Source organism: Dendrobates tinctorius, unplaced genomic scaffold (genome assembly GCF_039654945.1).
Source record: "Dendrobates tinctorius isolate UK_male_01 unplaced genomic scaffold, ASM3965494v1 ptg000020l, whole genome shotgun sequence".
NCBI lineage: Eukaryota > Metazoa > Chordata > Amphibia > Anura > Dendrobatidae > Dendrobates > Dendrobates tinctorius.
In genome coordinates this window covers 2,522,521-2,537,690 of record NW_027361688.1, presented here as the reverse complement: position 1 = coordinate 2,537,690, position 15,170 = coordinate 2,522,521, and the positions used below count along the sequence as shown (strand labels likewise).

The window sequence follows — 15,170 nt, the reverse complement described above, 5'->3', positions numbered from 1 at the left end:
TTTTTTCTCATTAATGTACACTCTGCACCCCATCTTGACCGAAAAAAAACAGAAATGTAGATTTTTTGCAAATTTATTAAAAAAGAAAAACTGAAATATCACATGGTCATAAGTATGCAGACCCTTTGCTCTGTATTGAGTATAAGCACCCTTTTGAGCTAGTACAGCCATGAGTCTTCTTGGGAATGAAGTTTTTCACACTTTCTGTACCTAATGTATTTACAGGCTTTAGCACTACAGAGTGCAGCTTCATTTTTTGTTAACTTCTCTTCATGCAATGCTTCATCAACATATATAAAAGTCTCTTCACAGATAAGTGTTTTGACCTAAGCAGAACTGTACATTGCTCATGCAGTGAGGTTGGGGGTAGGGGGATGAGTCCGGTGCTATAGCTCTCACTTCTATCTTGAGGTAATAAAGATGCTCCTGGCTGTCCTGACTGCTTTTATGATTACAGCATTTGCTTCCCAGGAAGAACTTGTCTATACAGCTTGTCTGATCTCAGTCTGACAGAAGAATCTCCAGCACGCACCTTAATCTTGGATGTCCAGGACTAAATAATAATTTTACCAGTATCCCCTGAGGCTGAGACAACGCTCTCTGTCTGCTATAAGCATTTTAACCCCTATAGTTGCTGGATGATTCTAAACCAACAGTGCAGCTTCTGTCTATTACAGTAGACAGAATGTAAAATGGAAACTTCAGCTTCTTCACCATAAATATAAATCATAGACATGACACTTGCTCTCATCTGGCAGATCATAGGGTTATTAATTTTCATCCTTAGGATGTGCAATGTCATTTTTGGGGGGAACACACCTTATAAATACGCCTTCAGTTTGCTTTCCTGTAAATCCTGAAGCAATGGCGTCTGCTGATCTGAGACACGAGATGGACTGCTCCATCTGCCTGAGCACTTATACAGATCCTGTAACCCTGAGATGTGGACACAACTTCTGCCGGGTCTGTACTGATCGTGTGCTGGATACACCGGACGGGTCTGGAGTTTATTCCTGTCCTGAATGCAGAGAAGAGTTTCAGAAGCGGCCGGCACTGATGAGGAATATAGCTCTGTGTAATTTAGTGTAAAATGTCCTAAATACTCGGTCACATGAGGAGGAGATCACCGGGATCTGCTGCACTTATTGTATTCACTCTCCTGTACCTGCTGTTAGATCCTGTCTATACTGCGAGGCTTCTGTGTGTGATAATCACCTGAGAGTTCACAGCGAAGGACCAGAACACGTCCTCACTGATCCTAGCATTTCCTTAGAAAACAGGAAATGCTCCATCCATAGAGTACTATTGCACTGATGATTCTGCTTGCATCTGTGTGTCCTGCAGTTTGGCCGGAGAACATCAGGGACACCGGGTGGAGATGCTGGATGAGGCCTCTGAAATGAAGAAAAAAAAATCTGAGAAATGTTCTGCAGAAACTGATCACAAAGAGAAAACCAAGAAAAGAGTCCAGAGTCTGAAAGAGAACAGGAGAAAAACTCAAGAAAAAGCATCTGGAGAAGCCGAGTCACTGCCCTGTTTATAGACATCAGGAGACGGGTGGACGACCTGGAGAAGAAGGTCCTGAGTGAGATCTCCAGGCAGGAAGAGCAGGTGTCATGTTCATTGACTGATATGATCAAGAAGCTGGAAGTAAAGAAGGACGAGCTGTCCAAGAAGATGAGGCACATTGAGGAGCTGTGTAACATGACGAATCCACTGACTTTCTTACAGGATTCAGACACCGGTGACTTGTGTGATGGAGGTGATGAGGCCACAGGAGGACACAATGGAGGTGATGAGGCAACAGTAGAACACGATGACGGTGATGAGACCACAGGAGGACATAAGACACATGATGTAGATGTGAATATAATTACAGGAATGTTACATACAGGTTTCTCTAATGTAATGACTTATTTACAGACGTTTGTACCCGAAAAACGCAAAAAAGTGATGACACGTGCCTCTAGTACCCCAATTTTTTGCAGTCACGTGAAATATTCACTTACATCAGGTATAAAACAAGAACGTGATGATGTAGAAGTCATGACTGCGGTTTGTGAAAGAAGGGTAATCGCTGCAGGAACCGAAGGGATTCATGTGAAGGATCTGGCAGACATATTACTGGATGTAAATACGGCTCATAAATATCTCCTTATATCAGACGACCTGAAAACTGCGACCTGGACAAAAATAGCACAGAATCGTCCAGAAACATCAGAGATTCCAGAGTTATTATCAGGTGAGATTTACCTCAGGACGACATTACTGGGATGTGGAGATCAGTGGGTCAGAAGATTGGAGGGTGGGGATGTGTTACCCCAGTATAGACTGGATGGGGTGGCAGTCATACATTGGAAATAATAACAAGTCCTGGGATTTATGTAAAGGGCTGGTGAATAATATACAGTGTTCAGTGATACATGACAGTAATGAGATCCCGTTTCCTCACCAAATCTCCAGTGATGGAGTCAGGATATGTCTGGATTATGAGGCCGGGCAGTTGTCCTTTTATGAGTTGTGTGACCCCATCAGACACTTACACACCTTCACCTCCACCTTCTCCGAGCCCCTTCATGCTGTGTTATGGGTATGGGAAGGTTCTGTAAAGATGTCAAAGTGAGAATTTGGCCTATAGGATAGAGCAGGAGCAGGGGTGGACCTAGCCTCTCTGCCATCTGCTGCGAACTGCAAAATGGCGCCCCCCCCATAGCAAAATCAGTACAAATAAATCTGGTTTACTCTTTACTAGCCTAACCTGACGCACATGTAAAATACATGTACTTTTAAATAGGAATCTATTTGAAACATCGATCTTTACACTTGTCTTCAGGGACTCAATGCCACCTGAGGTGAAGTGATCAACTTGCTTCATTTTATGTGCGCCCCTGGCCAGGGAACAGTTCTTACTGTAGCGCTTCATGTCCATGTGGTACTGGTACGGCACACAATTGCCACACGCATTACACACATGGACATGGATATCTCCAGTACCGTTTTTTCCGGTACAGGAAATATCAGGATGCGTGAAACCAGCCTAAAGTCACATTCACACATTCAGTATTTGGTCCAAATCAGGAGTGGGTGAGAAATCCAGAAGTGGTGATGTGTTTCTATTATACTTTTCCTCTGATTGTTCCACTCCTGGTTTTGCCTTACAAATACTGATGTAAAATACTGAACGTGTGAACGTAGCCTGATAGCGTGTTTCTGTTACTTCTGACTTCCTACAGACAGAAGTTGCAGTCACAAGATGGTGCCGATAAAAGGTGAAGACGGCAGCAGGGAGTATAGGAGCAGGGCAGGGACCTTAGGTTAGAAGCACCACTACAGGGCATCCCCCCAAAGAAAAAAACACAAAGTGGTGCTTAGAGTGAAGAATCCCAGCATTAAATTTACACCAAAAATATATACACTGGGAAACCTAAAAAATACAGCAAAGACCCAATAATGGGAGCAGATTGTTAACAACAAAAAATATATATATTAAAGACAAATTGTGGAAAAACGCAGTGTTTCCGCATTTAGGAGCATGGCACAGGGGGCAGACAACCTGGATATATCAGCAGCACCCAGGGTATAGGATTTGGGGCCATTTTGCTGACACAAATTACTTTTGAATAAAACTGGTGACAAATCTTACACTATTACTAAGCACTAATTTATAACAAATGCTGTAAGAATAATTGAGATTCCTCCTGCTTTGTCCCGCCTCCGCACCTTCCTGGGAGCAAACATTGCCCATGTGCACACTGGCAGGGCTGCCAAGTCTTCGAATTCTTTATTAATAACCCTGCCATGCCATTGTTAATTGTTTTTCAGACACTTGATGACATTTACCGTTAACCACTCCCACTGGCTTAAGGGTACCTGAAATAGGCATATTGTCCTTTGTGTTACTGCACTTCATTACTTTACCCTTAGCTGCTCCTTCCGAGCACATCGGGAATAGATACTTTGCTCTTCAGTTTAATGCACTAGATTACTGCATTGTCCAGACGACAACCTTGAAAGAAATAGTTGGTCAATATAAACAGTCAAAATCCGTTCCCTCAGCATTCTCAAGTCACATGAAAAAAGAGGGTCCTTGAAGCTACAGATTGAAAAGTATGCCTACCTTTTTTTCTTCTCCCCTCCAGCTGCTGTTCCTGGCTCGGAGGAGTCAATTTATTCTGAAGGCATACAAAATATTGCCATGACCCCAGGGACTTTACCCTAATGGTCTTATAAGATATAAATGCTTCTGCAGACCAGGGGGCCATACCGTGATGGTCACCCCTCCATACCAGGCAGCCATACCTGAGATGGTTACCTCTCCACACTAGGGGGCCATACCTAAGATGGTTGCCCATTCACACCAGGGGCATTACTCGAGATGGTTACCCCTTCACACCAGGGGCCATACCTGAGATGGTTACGCCTCCTCACCAGGGGGTCATGCAGGAGATGGTTACCCCTCCACACCAGGGGGCCATACCCGAGATGGTTATCCCTCCACACCAGGAGGTCATGCAAGAGATGGTTACCCCTACACACCTAGGGGCCATACCTGAGATGGTTCTCCCTCCACAACTGGGGGCCATATTTGAGATGGTTATCCCTCCACACCAGGGGTTCATACCTAATATGGGTACCCCTCCACACCATTGGGCCATACCTGAGATGGTTACCCCTCCACACCAGGGGGCCATAGCCAAGATGGTTACCCCTTCACACCAGGGGCATTACTCGAGATGGTTACCCCTTCACACCAGGGATCATACCTGAGATGGTTACCCCTCCTCACAAGGGTGCCATACCTGAGATGGTTATCCCTCCACACCAGGGAGGTCATACTTGATGGTTATCCCTACACACCAGGGGTCCATACCTGACATAGTTACCCCTCCACACCATTGGGCCATAACTGAGATGGTTACCCCTCCACACCAGGGGGCCATACCCGAGATGGTTACCCCTCCACACCAGGGGACCATACCGTAGATGCTTACCCCTCCATACCAGGGTGTAATACTGTGATGGACACCCCTCCAAACCAGGGGGCCATACCCGAGATGGTTACCCCTCCATACCAGGGTGTAATACTGTGATGGACACCCCTCCAAACCAGGGGGCCATACCCGAGATGGTTACCCCTCCATACCAGGGTTTAATACTGTGATGGACACCCCTCCAAACCAGGGGGCCATACCCGAGATGGTTACCCCTCCATACCAGGGTGTAATACTGTGATGGACACCCCTCCAAACCAGGGGGCCATACCCGAGATGGTTACCCCGCCATACCAGGGTGTAATACTGTGATGGACACCCCTCCAAACCAGGGGGTCATGCAAGAGATGGTTACCCCTCCACACCAGGGGGCCAAACCTGACATGGTTATCCCTCCACACCAGGGGGGTCATACTTGATGGTTATCCCTACACACCAGGGGTCCATACCTGACATAGTTACCCCTCCACACCATTGGGCCATAACTGAGATGGTTACCCCTCCACACCAGGGGGCCATACCCGAGATGGTTACCCCTCCACACCAGGGGACCATACCCTAGATGCTTACCCCTCCATACCAGGGTGTAATACTGTGATGGACACCCCTCCAAACCAGGGGGCCATACCCGAGATGGTTACCCCTCCATACCAGGGTGTAATACTGTGATGGACACCCCTCCAAACCAGGGGGCCATACCCGAGATGGTTACCCCTCCATACCAGGGTGTAATACTGTGATGGACACCCCTCCAAACCAGGGGGCCATACCCGAGATGGTTACCCCTCCATACCAGGGTGTAATACTGTGATGGACACCCCTCCAAACCAGGGGGCCATACCCGAGATGGTTACCCCTCCATACCAGGGTGTAATACTGTGATGGACACCCCTCCAAACCAGGGGGTCATGCAAGAGATGGTTACCCCTCCTCACCAGGGGGCCAAACCTGACATGGTTATCCCTCCACACCAGGGGGGTCATACTTGATGGTTATCCCTACACACCAGGGGTCCATACCTGACATAGTTACCCCTCCACACCATTGGGCCATAACTGAGATAGTTACCCCTCACACCAGGGGGCCATACCCGAGATGGTTACCCCTCCACACCAGGGGACCATACCCTAGATGCTTACCCCTCCATACCAGGGTGTAATACTGTGATGGACACCCCTCCAAACCAGGGGGCCATACCCGAGATGGTTACCCCTCCATACCAGGGTGTAATACTGTGATGGACACCCCTCCAAACCAGGGGGCCATACCAGAGATGGTTACCCCTCCATACCAGGGTGTAATACTGTGATGGACACCCCTCCAAACCAGGGGTCCATACCCGAGATGGTTACCCCTCCATACCAGGGTGTAATACTGTGATGGACACCCCTCCAAACCAGGGGTCCATACCCGAGATGGTTACCCCTCCATACCAGGGTGTAATACTGTGATGGACACCTCCAAACCAGGGGGCTATACCCGAGATGCTTACCCCTCCATACCAGGGGGCCATACCCGAGATGGTTACCCCACCACCCCAGGGGGCCATACCTGGTTACCCCTCCATACCAGTGGGTCATACTGTGATGGACACACCTCCAAACCAGTGGTCCATACCTGAGATGGTTACCCCTACTGACCAAATTATAAGTAACTTCAAGGACCCACTTAAAAGGGAAAACAAAAAACTGCTTTATGTATTGAATAGATACATATAATGACCAGTAACAGTGTATCCACATGACAGCTTATTGTGAAGTTTAATTGAAAAAGTAGGTATCTTTCACTAAACACTAATTCTGGGAATTCTTCACCCCCACAGCCATTTTTTTAAGCTCCGTTCCTGAAACGTATAAGATGTTGTATAAGTGAGGATGAAACACCATGTATGTACATATAAGTTAGAGTTTGCAGCCAAGGTATACAACAGGTTGATACTGGAATATATCCCATCATAAGGTCAGATATAGTCAGTGATGGGCAATGCTGTGTTATATGCTGTAACAATAAATGAGAAGAAGCCGCCTGCTCCTGTACAGCAGTTACAGACAGACACGGCTCTCTAATCACCATCTGCACGTAAATAGTAAGAAATATAATATGTATGTAACACCCCTTTAGGGCTACCACGTTACACTGGGTGTTATGGGGGGGTCTCGCCTCTCTAGGGCGCTGTGCCTCCACCCGAATCTTGATTGGAGCTCTCTCTCTGGGACTGCAGAAGGACAGTTATCTTCTGCCAGGGGCTGATTCGGGAAACCCCTGCCACAGCTCGGTACACACTCAGGGAACAGGAGTAAAACCGTTTAACAGGTTTATTGCTATACAGTAGAATCGAGGTGGGTTTAAAGGAATAACATACAATACAAGTAATGGTGCTCTATAAAAGTCATATACACATCACAGTCTACTTCTACTCCGGACCCTGCAAATATAACGGAGCAGGTTCCCCCTCTTTTGTATTAACTCAGTCCAAGCGTTGGGGCCCAGTTGCCGCGGATGTTGGTGCGCAAATTAGAACCGTTGGTGCACTTAGATGAATATTACTGTCAATAGTCTGGGTTGTAGTGTACTCACTGTAAATAGCGCGGGTAGAACCACAAGTCTCAGAAGGGCACTCACTGTGTGTCTCAAATTGTCGGAGGGTCCTTTGGACACCAGCTGGGGGCGGCAGGATTCAGGCCTTTATGCGGTGGGAGTGCCGGCAGAACTCTCCGGGTCTTTGATGTTAATTGCCTCAAAGGTTGACAGAACCGCGCTCTCTCCAGCAGCGCGGGTATCTCAGCGGAGGCCGCCACACTCTGCAGCGTAGAGGAATGCAGATCCACACCGCTTCGTCTCTCACCGCAAGTTGCCACTCTCCTTTTCCTCTGAACATTTACTTTCACTTCCTACCCACCTCCCTCCCCAAGTCCCTCCTCCAATCCACTCTCTCTCCTTCTATCCTTCCAGGCCGTGTCATCTGACTGAAACAAAGGTCCCTGGGAATTGTAGTCCACTGCCGCTCAGGGGAAAAACGGTTAATGTCTGTAGGTCCCTGTTTAACAGCAGCTGTAAAACTCTTCTTAGTGTCTCTAAGCTCCAGTATGCCGGTAGCTGCTCTGACAGTTCCCTGTGCAGGTGTTACATGTAGGTCTAGTATAAGCTGCCTGCAGCCATAGGTGGATGAGCAGAAAACTGCAAGGTCTCCCCAAATATTTATTTTATATAAGATAAAACATATGCGATAAGGCTCCAGTAATCTACTCAGGCCTGTGCTATCAACCATCTTAGGTAATATAAAATAAGCACTTGGTGGGTATACACCGATCCTGCAAACATACGAAGCAGACAATATACAGAAAAAGGATGGATATATCAGGCAGGACAGCATGTAACATAAGAGGACTAAAGGCTGCTATAGTTACAGAAATAAAGCACTGAACGGAAGTCATGTGCAGATTATATGTACAGCCAGGGAAATAACCTGGAGACACAGGATCTCTACACCCAGCATGATCCGTATATAGCAGAGATGAGGGTCACATACAAATGCCACATATATAGTGAGGAGTGATATCATGTATACAGATCCTGTGGTACAGGTTAAGTATACGGCACATGGATGGAGCCTGTACCCAGATGCCACATATATAGAGTAGCCTGGATACACAGGATCTGTACACACAGCATTATCACTATGTAGCAGATATGGGGTCACACAAACGTCACCAGACTCCATAAATGGAAAGGGAGGGTAATCATCACACAGCAGGGTCAGTATACACAGCACTGACATGAAGTGCAGCCTCTCATCATCATACATATACCATCCCCAGACTGCTCCCCTCTCACCAATGTTTCTAGTATATGTGGCTGCCCAGCTCCACCCTCACACACTGTATGTATCATTGCAGATACCTGCTCACAGCTCTTTTTCCCATATTATACAGTCAGCAGCACCCAAAACTCATGAAGACTCTATAATACAGCGGTAATGAGTGTTAAATAAGCCATGTCTGCAGGGAGGTCACACAGGAGTGGCCTCTGCAGTGTGTGAGCTAACTTGTAGCAGACACATGAGGAAACATGGCGACTCCATAAATTTCAGAGGAAATATTGATTCCATGCATGATGCAGGAGCTGATACTACACTAGTACATAATGTCTAAGGTGAATGTGGAGTATATCAGCCATGTCTGCAGGGAGGTCACACAGGAGCAGCCTCTGCAGTGTGTAAGGTAACTTGTAGCAAACACATGAGGTAACATGGCGGCTACATGAATGTTTGAGGTAATATTGATTCCATGCATGTTGTAGGAGTTGATATACCACACTAGTACACCATGTCTGAGGTGAATGTGCTCCTATCATCTGTAATGTGAGGTGATGACCCCAGTACTCCTTGACACTGCAGAGAAGTTTCCTTCAGTGTTCATCCGGTGAGACAAAGAGGGAGATAGACAGAGTTACCTTCTCTATATAAGCCCTACCGTCCTCTCAGTAACACACCAGGTACAGACATACTGTGCTCCTTCCTCTTCAAGCAACATCACTCTTGCTTAAGATCTACACCGCTATACAAACAAAGCTGCAGGAGTTAAAGGTCCACCCTTCCCAAAATCATGTCTTCCTCTGTTTAGTGCTCCATTGGTTTCTTTTGTGATGTCAGATGATGATAGTGTAGATGGCTTAGCTATCAATCTTAGTTCAGGTTCATCCCAAAGGTTTTGGATGGACTTGAGGTCCGAAATCTGTACTGACACTCAAGTTCTTCAACATGAAACTCCCCGGAGCATGCCCCTATGCACCTTATTTTGTGCACTGGATCACAGTCTTGCTGAAACAGAAGATGGCCTTACCCAAAACTGTTCTCACAAAGTTGGAAATGTCCAAAATAGAGGCTACAAATGTGGCTTGCATGCTGTAGAGTTAAGGCTTCCTTCCCTTCACTAGCAGTAAGGAGACTTGCCAAACCATTAAGCACAGCCCCATAACAATATTCCTCCTCCACCAAATATTACACCTGGCACACTGCAGTCAGATAGGTAATTTTCTTTTGCTTTGTGGTCATTAAGCTTCTGGTGGGAAAGCAGTGTTTGTGCTGATGGCTCAGTGATCGTACTCTATGATTGGTAATACATGGTTGCCCATTTTATTGGAAAAGTATTTCAAGTGGGGTACCACAAGGCTCTGTCCTGGCCCCAGTGTTGTGCAACATGTATATAATATATTATTTAGATAAAGGAACTGAAGATAAACTGATCAAATTTGCTGACGATGCAAAGCTAGGAGAAATAGCTAACACTAGAGAAGACAAAGAAAGTATTCCGAAGAATCTAGATAAGCTTGAACAATGGGCAGCAACTAATATAATTATATTTTACAGGGAGAAATGCAAGATTCTATATCTGGACAATAAAAACAAAAATTACATCTATAGATTGGGAGGAATAGAACTAAGCAACAGTATGTGTGAAAAAGACTTGGGTATACTAATAGATCACAGACTGCACATGAGTCAACAGCGTGATGCAGCAAAAAAAGGCAAACGGTTCTATGATGTATTAAGAGAAGCATACAGTCTAGATCACATGAGGTAATTACCCTCCTCTACTCCTACTTGGTTAGGCCACATCTGGAATTCTGTGTCCAGTTCTGGGCAACACATTTTAAAAAAGACATTGAGAAATAGGAACAAGTTCAGAGAAGAGCGACCAGGAAGGTTAACGGACTGCAAAGTATGTCCTACGAGGAACAGTTAGAGGATCTGGGAATGTTTAGCTTGTAAAATAGAAGGCTAAGTTGTAACTTGTATCTTCTCCCAAAAGGGAGAAGATACAAATTAGATATTAGAGAAAACTTTTTTTTACAGTGAAAGTGATCATTGAGTGGAACAGGTTGCCACGAGAAGTGGTGACTGGTGAGTTCTCCTTCAAAGGAAGACATCAATCAGAGGCTGGACAGACATCTGAGATGGTTTATTGAATACTGCATGTGGGGGGTGGCTGGTTAGACACGATGACCCTTGAGGTCCTTTACAACTCTAATAGTCTATGATGTCAATAAACGCACTGTCTTACCCTGTTCCTAGAACAAAAAACTGAATGGCACTTCAAAATCAGAAATCTGCTGTATAAAGGTGCGAACTAGGTGTAGCCATCTCTATATATAACAAAGTTGCATTTATATTTACTTTTTAGTACTACAGAGTGCAAATTTATTTGTTATGTATAGAGACGGCTGCTCCTAGTTCTCACCTGTACACACCAGTTTTCTGATTTGGAAGTGACAGTCTTGTTTTGTTATTTATTAGCTCTCTGACCGAGCACTCCATTCTCCAGCCTAGTGCGGTTTTAATTGTAGCAGGATCCTACCTACACATAAATTCAGGCTTTAGCCTAAGGCTACTTTCAGACTTCAGATTTTTAAATCCGGTGGGCTGCGGCGAAAAGTTGTCAAACCTGATCCGGTAGAAGCCGCAGCCCGCCGGATCATCTGTTTTTGCCAGATACGGTGCAGGAGAGGGAGAGAGAGTCTTCGCGCATGCGCTCTGCAAAAAAGCGGTCCGGCGCTGTCAAAAAACGTTGCATGGAACTTTTTTTGCAGACGCCGGACAGGCATTTTTTGCCGATTCCGGCAAAAGCCGGACACGCTGCATGGCCATCAGGTGCAATGCGGCGATAATGTAAGTCTATGGGAAAAAAGCCAGATCCGGTGGCAACAGGCGCCGGATCCGGTTTTTACATTTTTCGCCGCATCGCGCCTGATGCTTCAAAACGGAAATCTGAAAGTAGACTAAGAGATATTCACACTAGATATGTAGGTTCCCAGCAAACCGGAGATCGCTTTGTCGTTGGCTGCTAGGCATTCATGAATTGGCCAAATTATGTGCTAAGTATCTCCAATTGTTCTTATTATCTAGAGCAGAACTGCTATTCATATTTTATATATTTCATATTTACATGCTTTAGCACTACAGAGTGCAACTTTGTTTGCTACCTTCTCTTCATGCAATGCTTCATCAACATATATGAAAATCTCTTCACAGATAACTTCTCTTCACGCACAGTGTCTTGATCTAAGCAGAACTGTACATTGCTCATGCAGTGAGGTTGGGGGTAGGGGGATGAGTCCGGTGCTGTAGCTCTCACTTCTATCTTGAGGTAATAAAGATGCTCCTGGCTGTCCTGACTGCTTCTATGATTACAGCAATTGCTTCCCAAGAAGAACTGGTCTGTACAGCTTGTCTGATTGGAGTCTGACAGGACACACTCATGCACGCACCCTACTCTTGGATGTCCAGGACAAAATAATGATGGCTGAGCAAATTACTCTGTGTCCGCTATAACCATTTTAACCCCTATAGTTACTGGATGATTCTAAACCAACAGTGCAGCTTCTGTCTGTCACAGTAGGCAAAATGGAAAATTTAGCTTCTTCGTCATAAATATAAATCATAGGCATGACATTTGTTCTCATTTAGCAGATCATAGGGTTAATAGCCTTAGGCTGTGCAATGTCATTATTTTGGGAACACGCCTTATAAATACGCCTTCATGTTTCCTTTCCTGTAAAACCCGAAGTGATGGCGTCCTCTGATCTGAGACACAAGCTGGACTGCTCCATCTGTGAGAACATTTATACAGATCCTGTAATGCTGAGATGTGGACACAACTTCTGCCGGGTCTGTATTGATCGTGTGCTGGATACACAGGACGGGTCTGGAGTTTATTCCTGTCCTGAATGTAGAGAAGAGTTTCAGAAGCGTCCGGCACTGACGAGGAACATAACTCTGCGTAATTTAGTGGAAAATGTCCTAAATACTCAGTCACGTCAGGAGGAGATCACCGGGATCTGCTGCACTTATTGTATTCACTCTCCGGTACCTGCTGTTAGATCCTGTCTACACTGCGAGGCTTCTCTGTGTGTTAATCACCTGAGAATTCACAGTAAAGGACCAGAACACATCCTCACTGATCCCAGCACTTCTCTGGAAAACAAGAAATGCTCCATCCATAGAGAACTTTTAAAGTACTATTGTACTGAGGACGCTGCTTGTATCTGTGTGTCCTGCAGTTTGGCCGGAGAACATCGGGGACATCGAGTGGAGATGCTGGAGGAGGCCTCTGAGAAGAAGAAAAAAAATCTGAGAAATGTTCTGCAGAAACTGATCACAAAGAGAAAGAAAACCAAAGAAAGAGTTAAGTGTCTGAAAGAGAACAGGATAAAAGCTCTAGAAAAGGCATCTGGAGGAGCTGCGAGAGTCACTGCCCTGTGTACATACATCAGAAAACGTCTGGAGGACCTGGAGAAGAAGGTCCTGAGTGAGATCTCCAGGCAGGAAGAGCAGGTGTCACTGTCACTGTCCAATGTGATCTGTCAGCTGGAAATAAAGAAGGACGAGCTGTCCAGGAAGATGAGGCACATTGAGGAGCTGTGTAACATGACGGATCCACTGACTGTCTTACAGGAACCAGACACCGGTGACTTGTGTGATCCTAAGGAGGAGGAAGATGATGAGGACACAGGGGGACATGATGGAGGTGATGAGGACACAGGGGGACATGATGGAGGTGATCGTGGTGCGGATCTGATCTCACACATATCACACACATTATCTGCTATGATAAGAGATATAAATGTGACCTTCTATGTACAGGATCCTGCAGACATATTACTGGACGTAAACACGGTTGCTAATAATGTCCTTGTATCAGACGACCTGAAAACTGCGACCTGGACAGAAATAAGACAGAATCGTCCCGAAACAGCAGAGAGATTCCTTTATTATCAGGTGATGAGCAGGATGGGTTTTATCTCAGGACGACATTACTGGGATGTGGAGATCAGAAAATCAGGACTGTGGAATGTGGGGATGTGTTACCCCAGTATAGACAGGAGGATGCGTCAGTCACTCATTGGAGAAAATAACAAGTCCTGGTGTTTATATAAAGGGCCGGGGAATAATAATCAGTATTCAGTGATACATGATCGTAAACTGATCCTGATACCTCACCAGATCTCCAGTGATCGGTTCAGGATATGTCTGGATTATGAGGCCGGGCAGCTGTCGTTTTATGAGCTGTGTGACCCCATCAGACAATTACACACCTTCACTGCCGTCTTCACCGAGCCCCTTCATGCTCTATTATTTGTATGGGAAAGTTCTATAAAGATGTCAAAGTGAGAATTTCGACTATAGGTTACAGCAGGAGGGTGGGTTTCTTTAGTGTTCTTGCTCCTCTTCCTCTTAGACAATTCTTGGAGTTTTCGCTAAAAAGATCATGATGATGTCTCCTAGTGACATTGGCCATTACTGGCCTGCTTCACTGAGGTGAATGAATCTGAGCTGCTATAATACCACGTACTACCTGTGGACAGACGTGGCACTGAAAGAAAGCAGCCATGGTTTCCTAAACTAGGATAGTCCTTTGTCAAAAGCAAAGTATTCATTCTGTATACTATTTACATTCCTGATCCCTCAACATTTCAGTTTATAGACTGTACATAATGTGACATCTTATGCCCTAATTGTCAGTAATCATGTGATGTCACAATAGCGTCATATCATGACATCACATACAATTTGTAAAATGGAGAACTTTGGATTAGAAATGGAGCTCAATCATTGGGATAATTATGTCATTTTGTTTTTTACTTTTTAGGCTGAGTTCACGCGTGGCGTTTTTTTCGTGTTTCTGCGGCGGTTTTAACGGCGCGATTTTGCTGCGAAAGTAAGCATCCCATGCATTCCTATGGGATTCCGCAATGCTGTGCTAATGCTGCGGTTTTTACCGCGGCGGAATCGCTTCGCTGTAAAAAACGCAGCATGCTCATTAATTTAGCGAAATCGCGGTGATCCCGCACCCATAGGAATGCATTGTTCTGCTTACTTTCCACATGTGGCTGTGCACACCATGCGAGAAGTAAGCAGAACATTTGCGGATGGTACCCACGGTCCGGAGGAGAGGAGACTGTCTTCCGGGCTTTGGGTACCATATCCCTGTAAAAAATAGAATTTAAAATAAAAAAATATTGTTATTCTTACTTTCCGACGTCCCGCGCAGCCTTCCCGCCTCTCTCCACGCTCCCGGTCCCAGTAAGCCTTTGCAAGCGATGACGTCCGTTCTCGCGGGATCGCAAAGTTTCGCGGTCATTCGCGCGACATCATCGCGAATGACCGTGAGACGTCGTGAT

General features: G+C 45.7%; 1 protein-coding gene and 1 pseudogene across 1 annotated transcript; both read left to right on the top strand.

Annotated features, from left to right (window-relative positions):
• The first annotated feature begins 864 nt into the window (after positions 1 to 864).
• Positions 865 to 4,219, top strand: LOC141083701 (E3 ubiquitin/ISG15 ligase TRIM25-like; annotated as a pseudogene).
• An 8,339-nt stretch (positions 4,220 to 12,558) lies between these two features.
• On the top strand, positions 12,559 to 14,668 carry LOC141083277 (E3 ubiquitin/ISG15 ligase TRIM25-like). Its single transcript, XM_073567453.1, has one exon. It carries the CDS (start codon positions 12,559 to 12,561, stop codon positions 14,158 to 14,160), a length of 1,602 nt encoding a protein of 533 aa, XP_073423554.1. The 3' UTR covers positions 14,161 to 14,668.
• Positions 14,669 to 15,170: the final 502 nt, after the last annotated feature.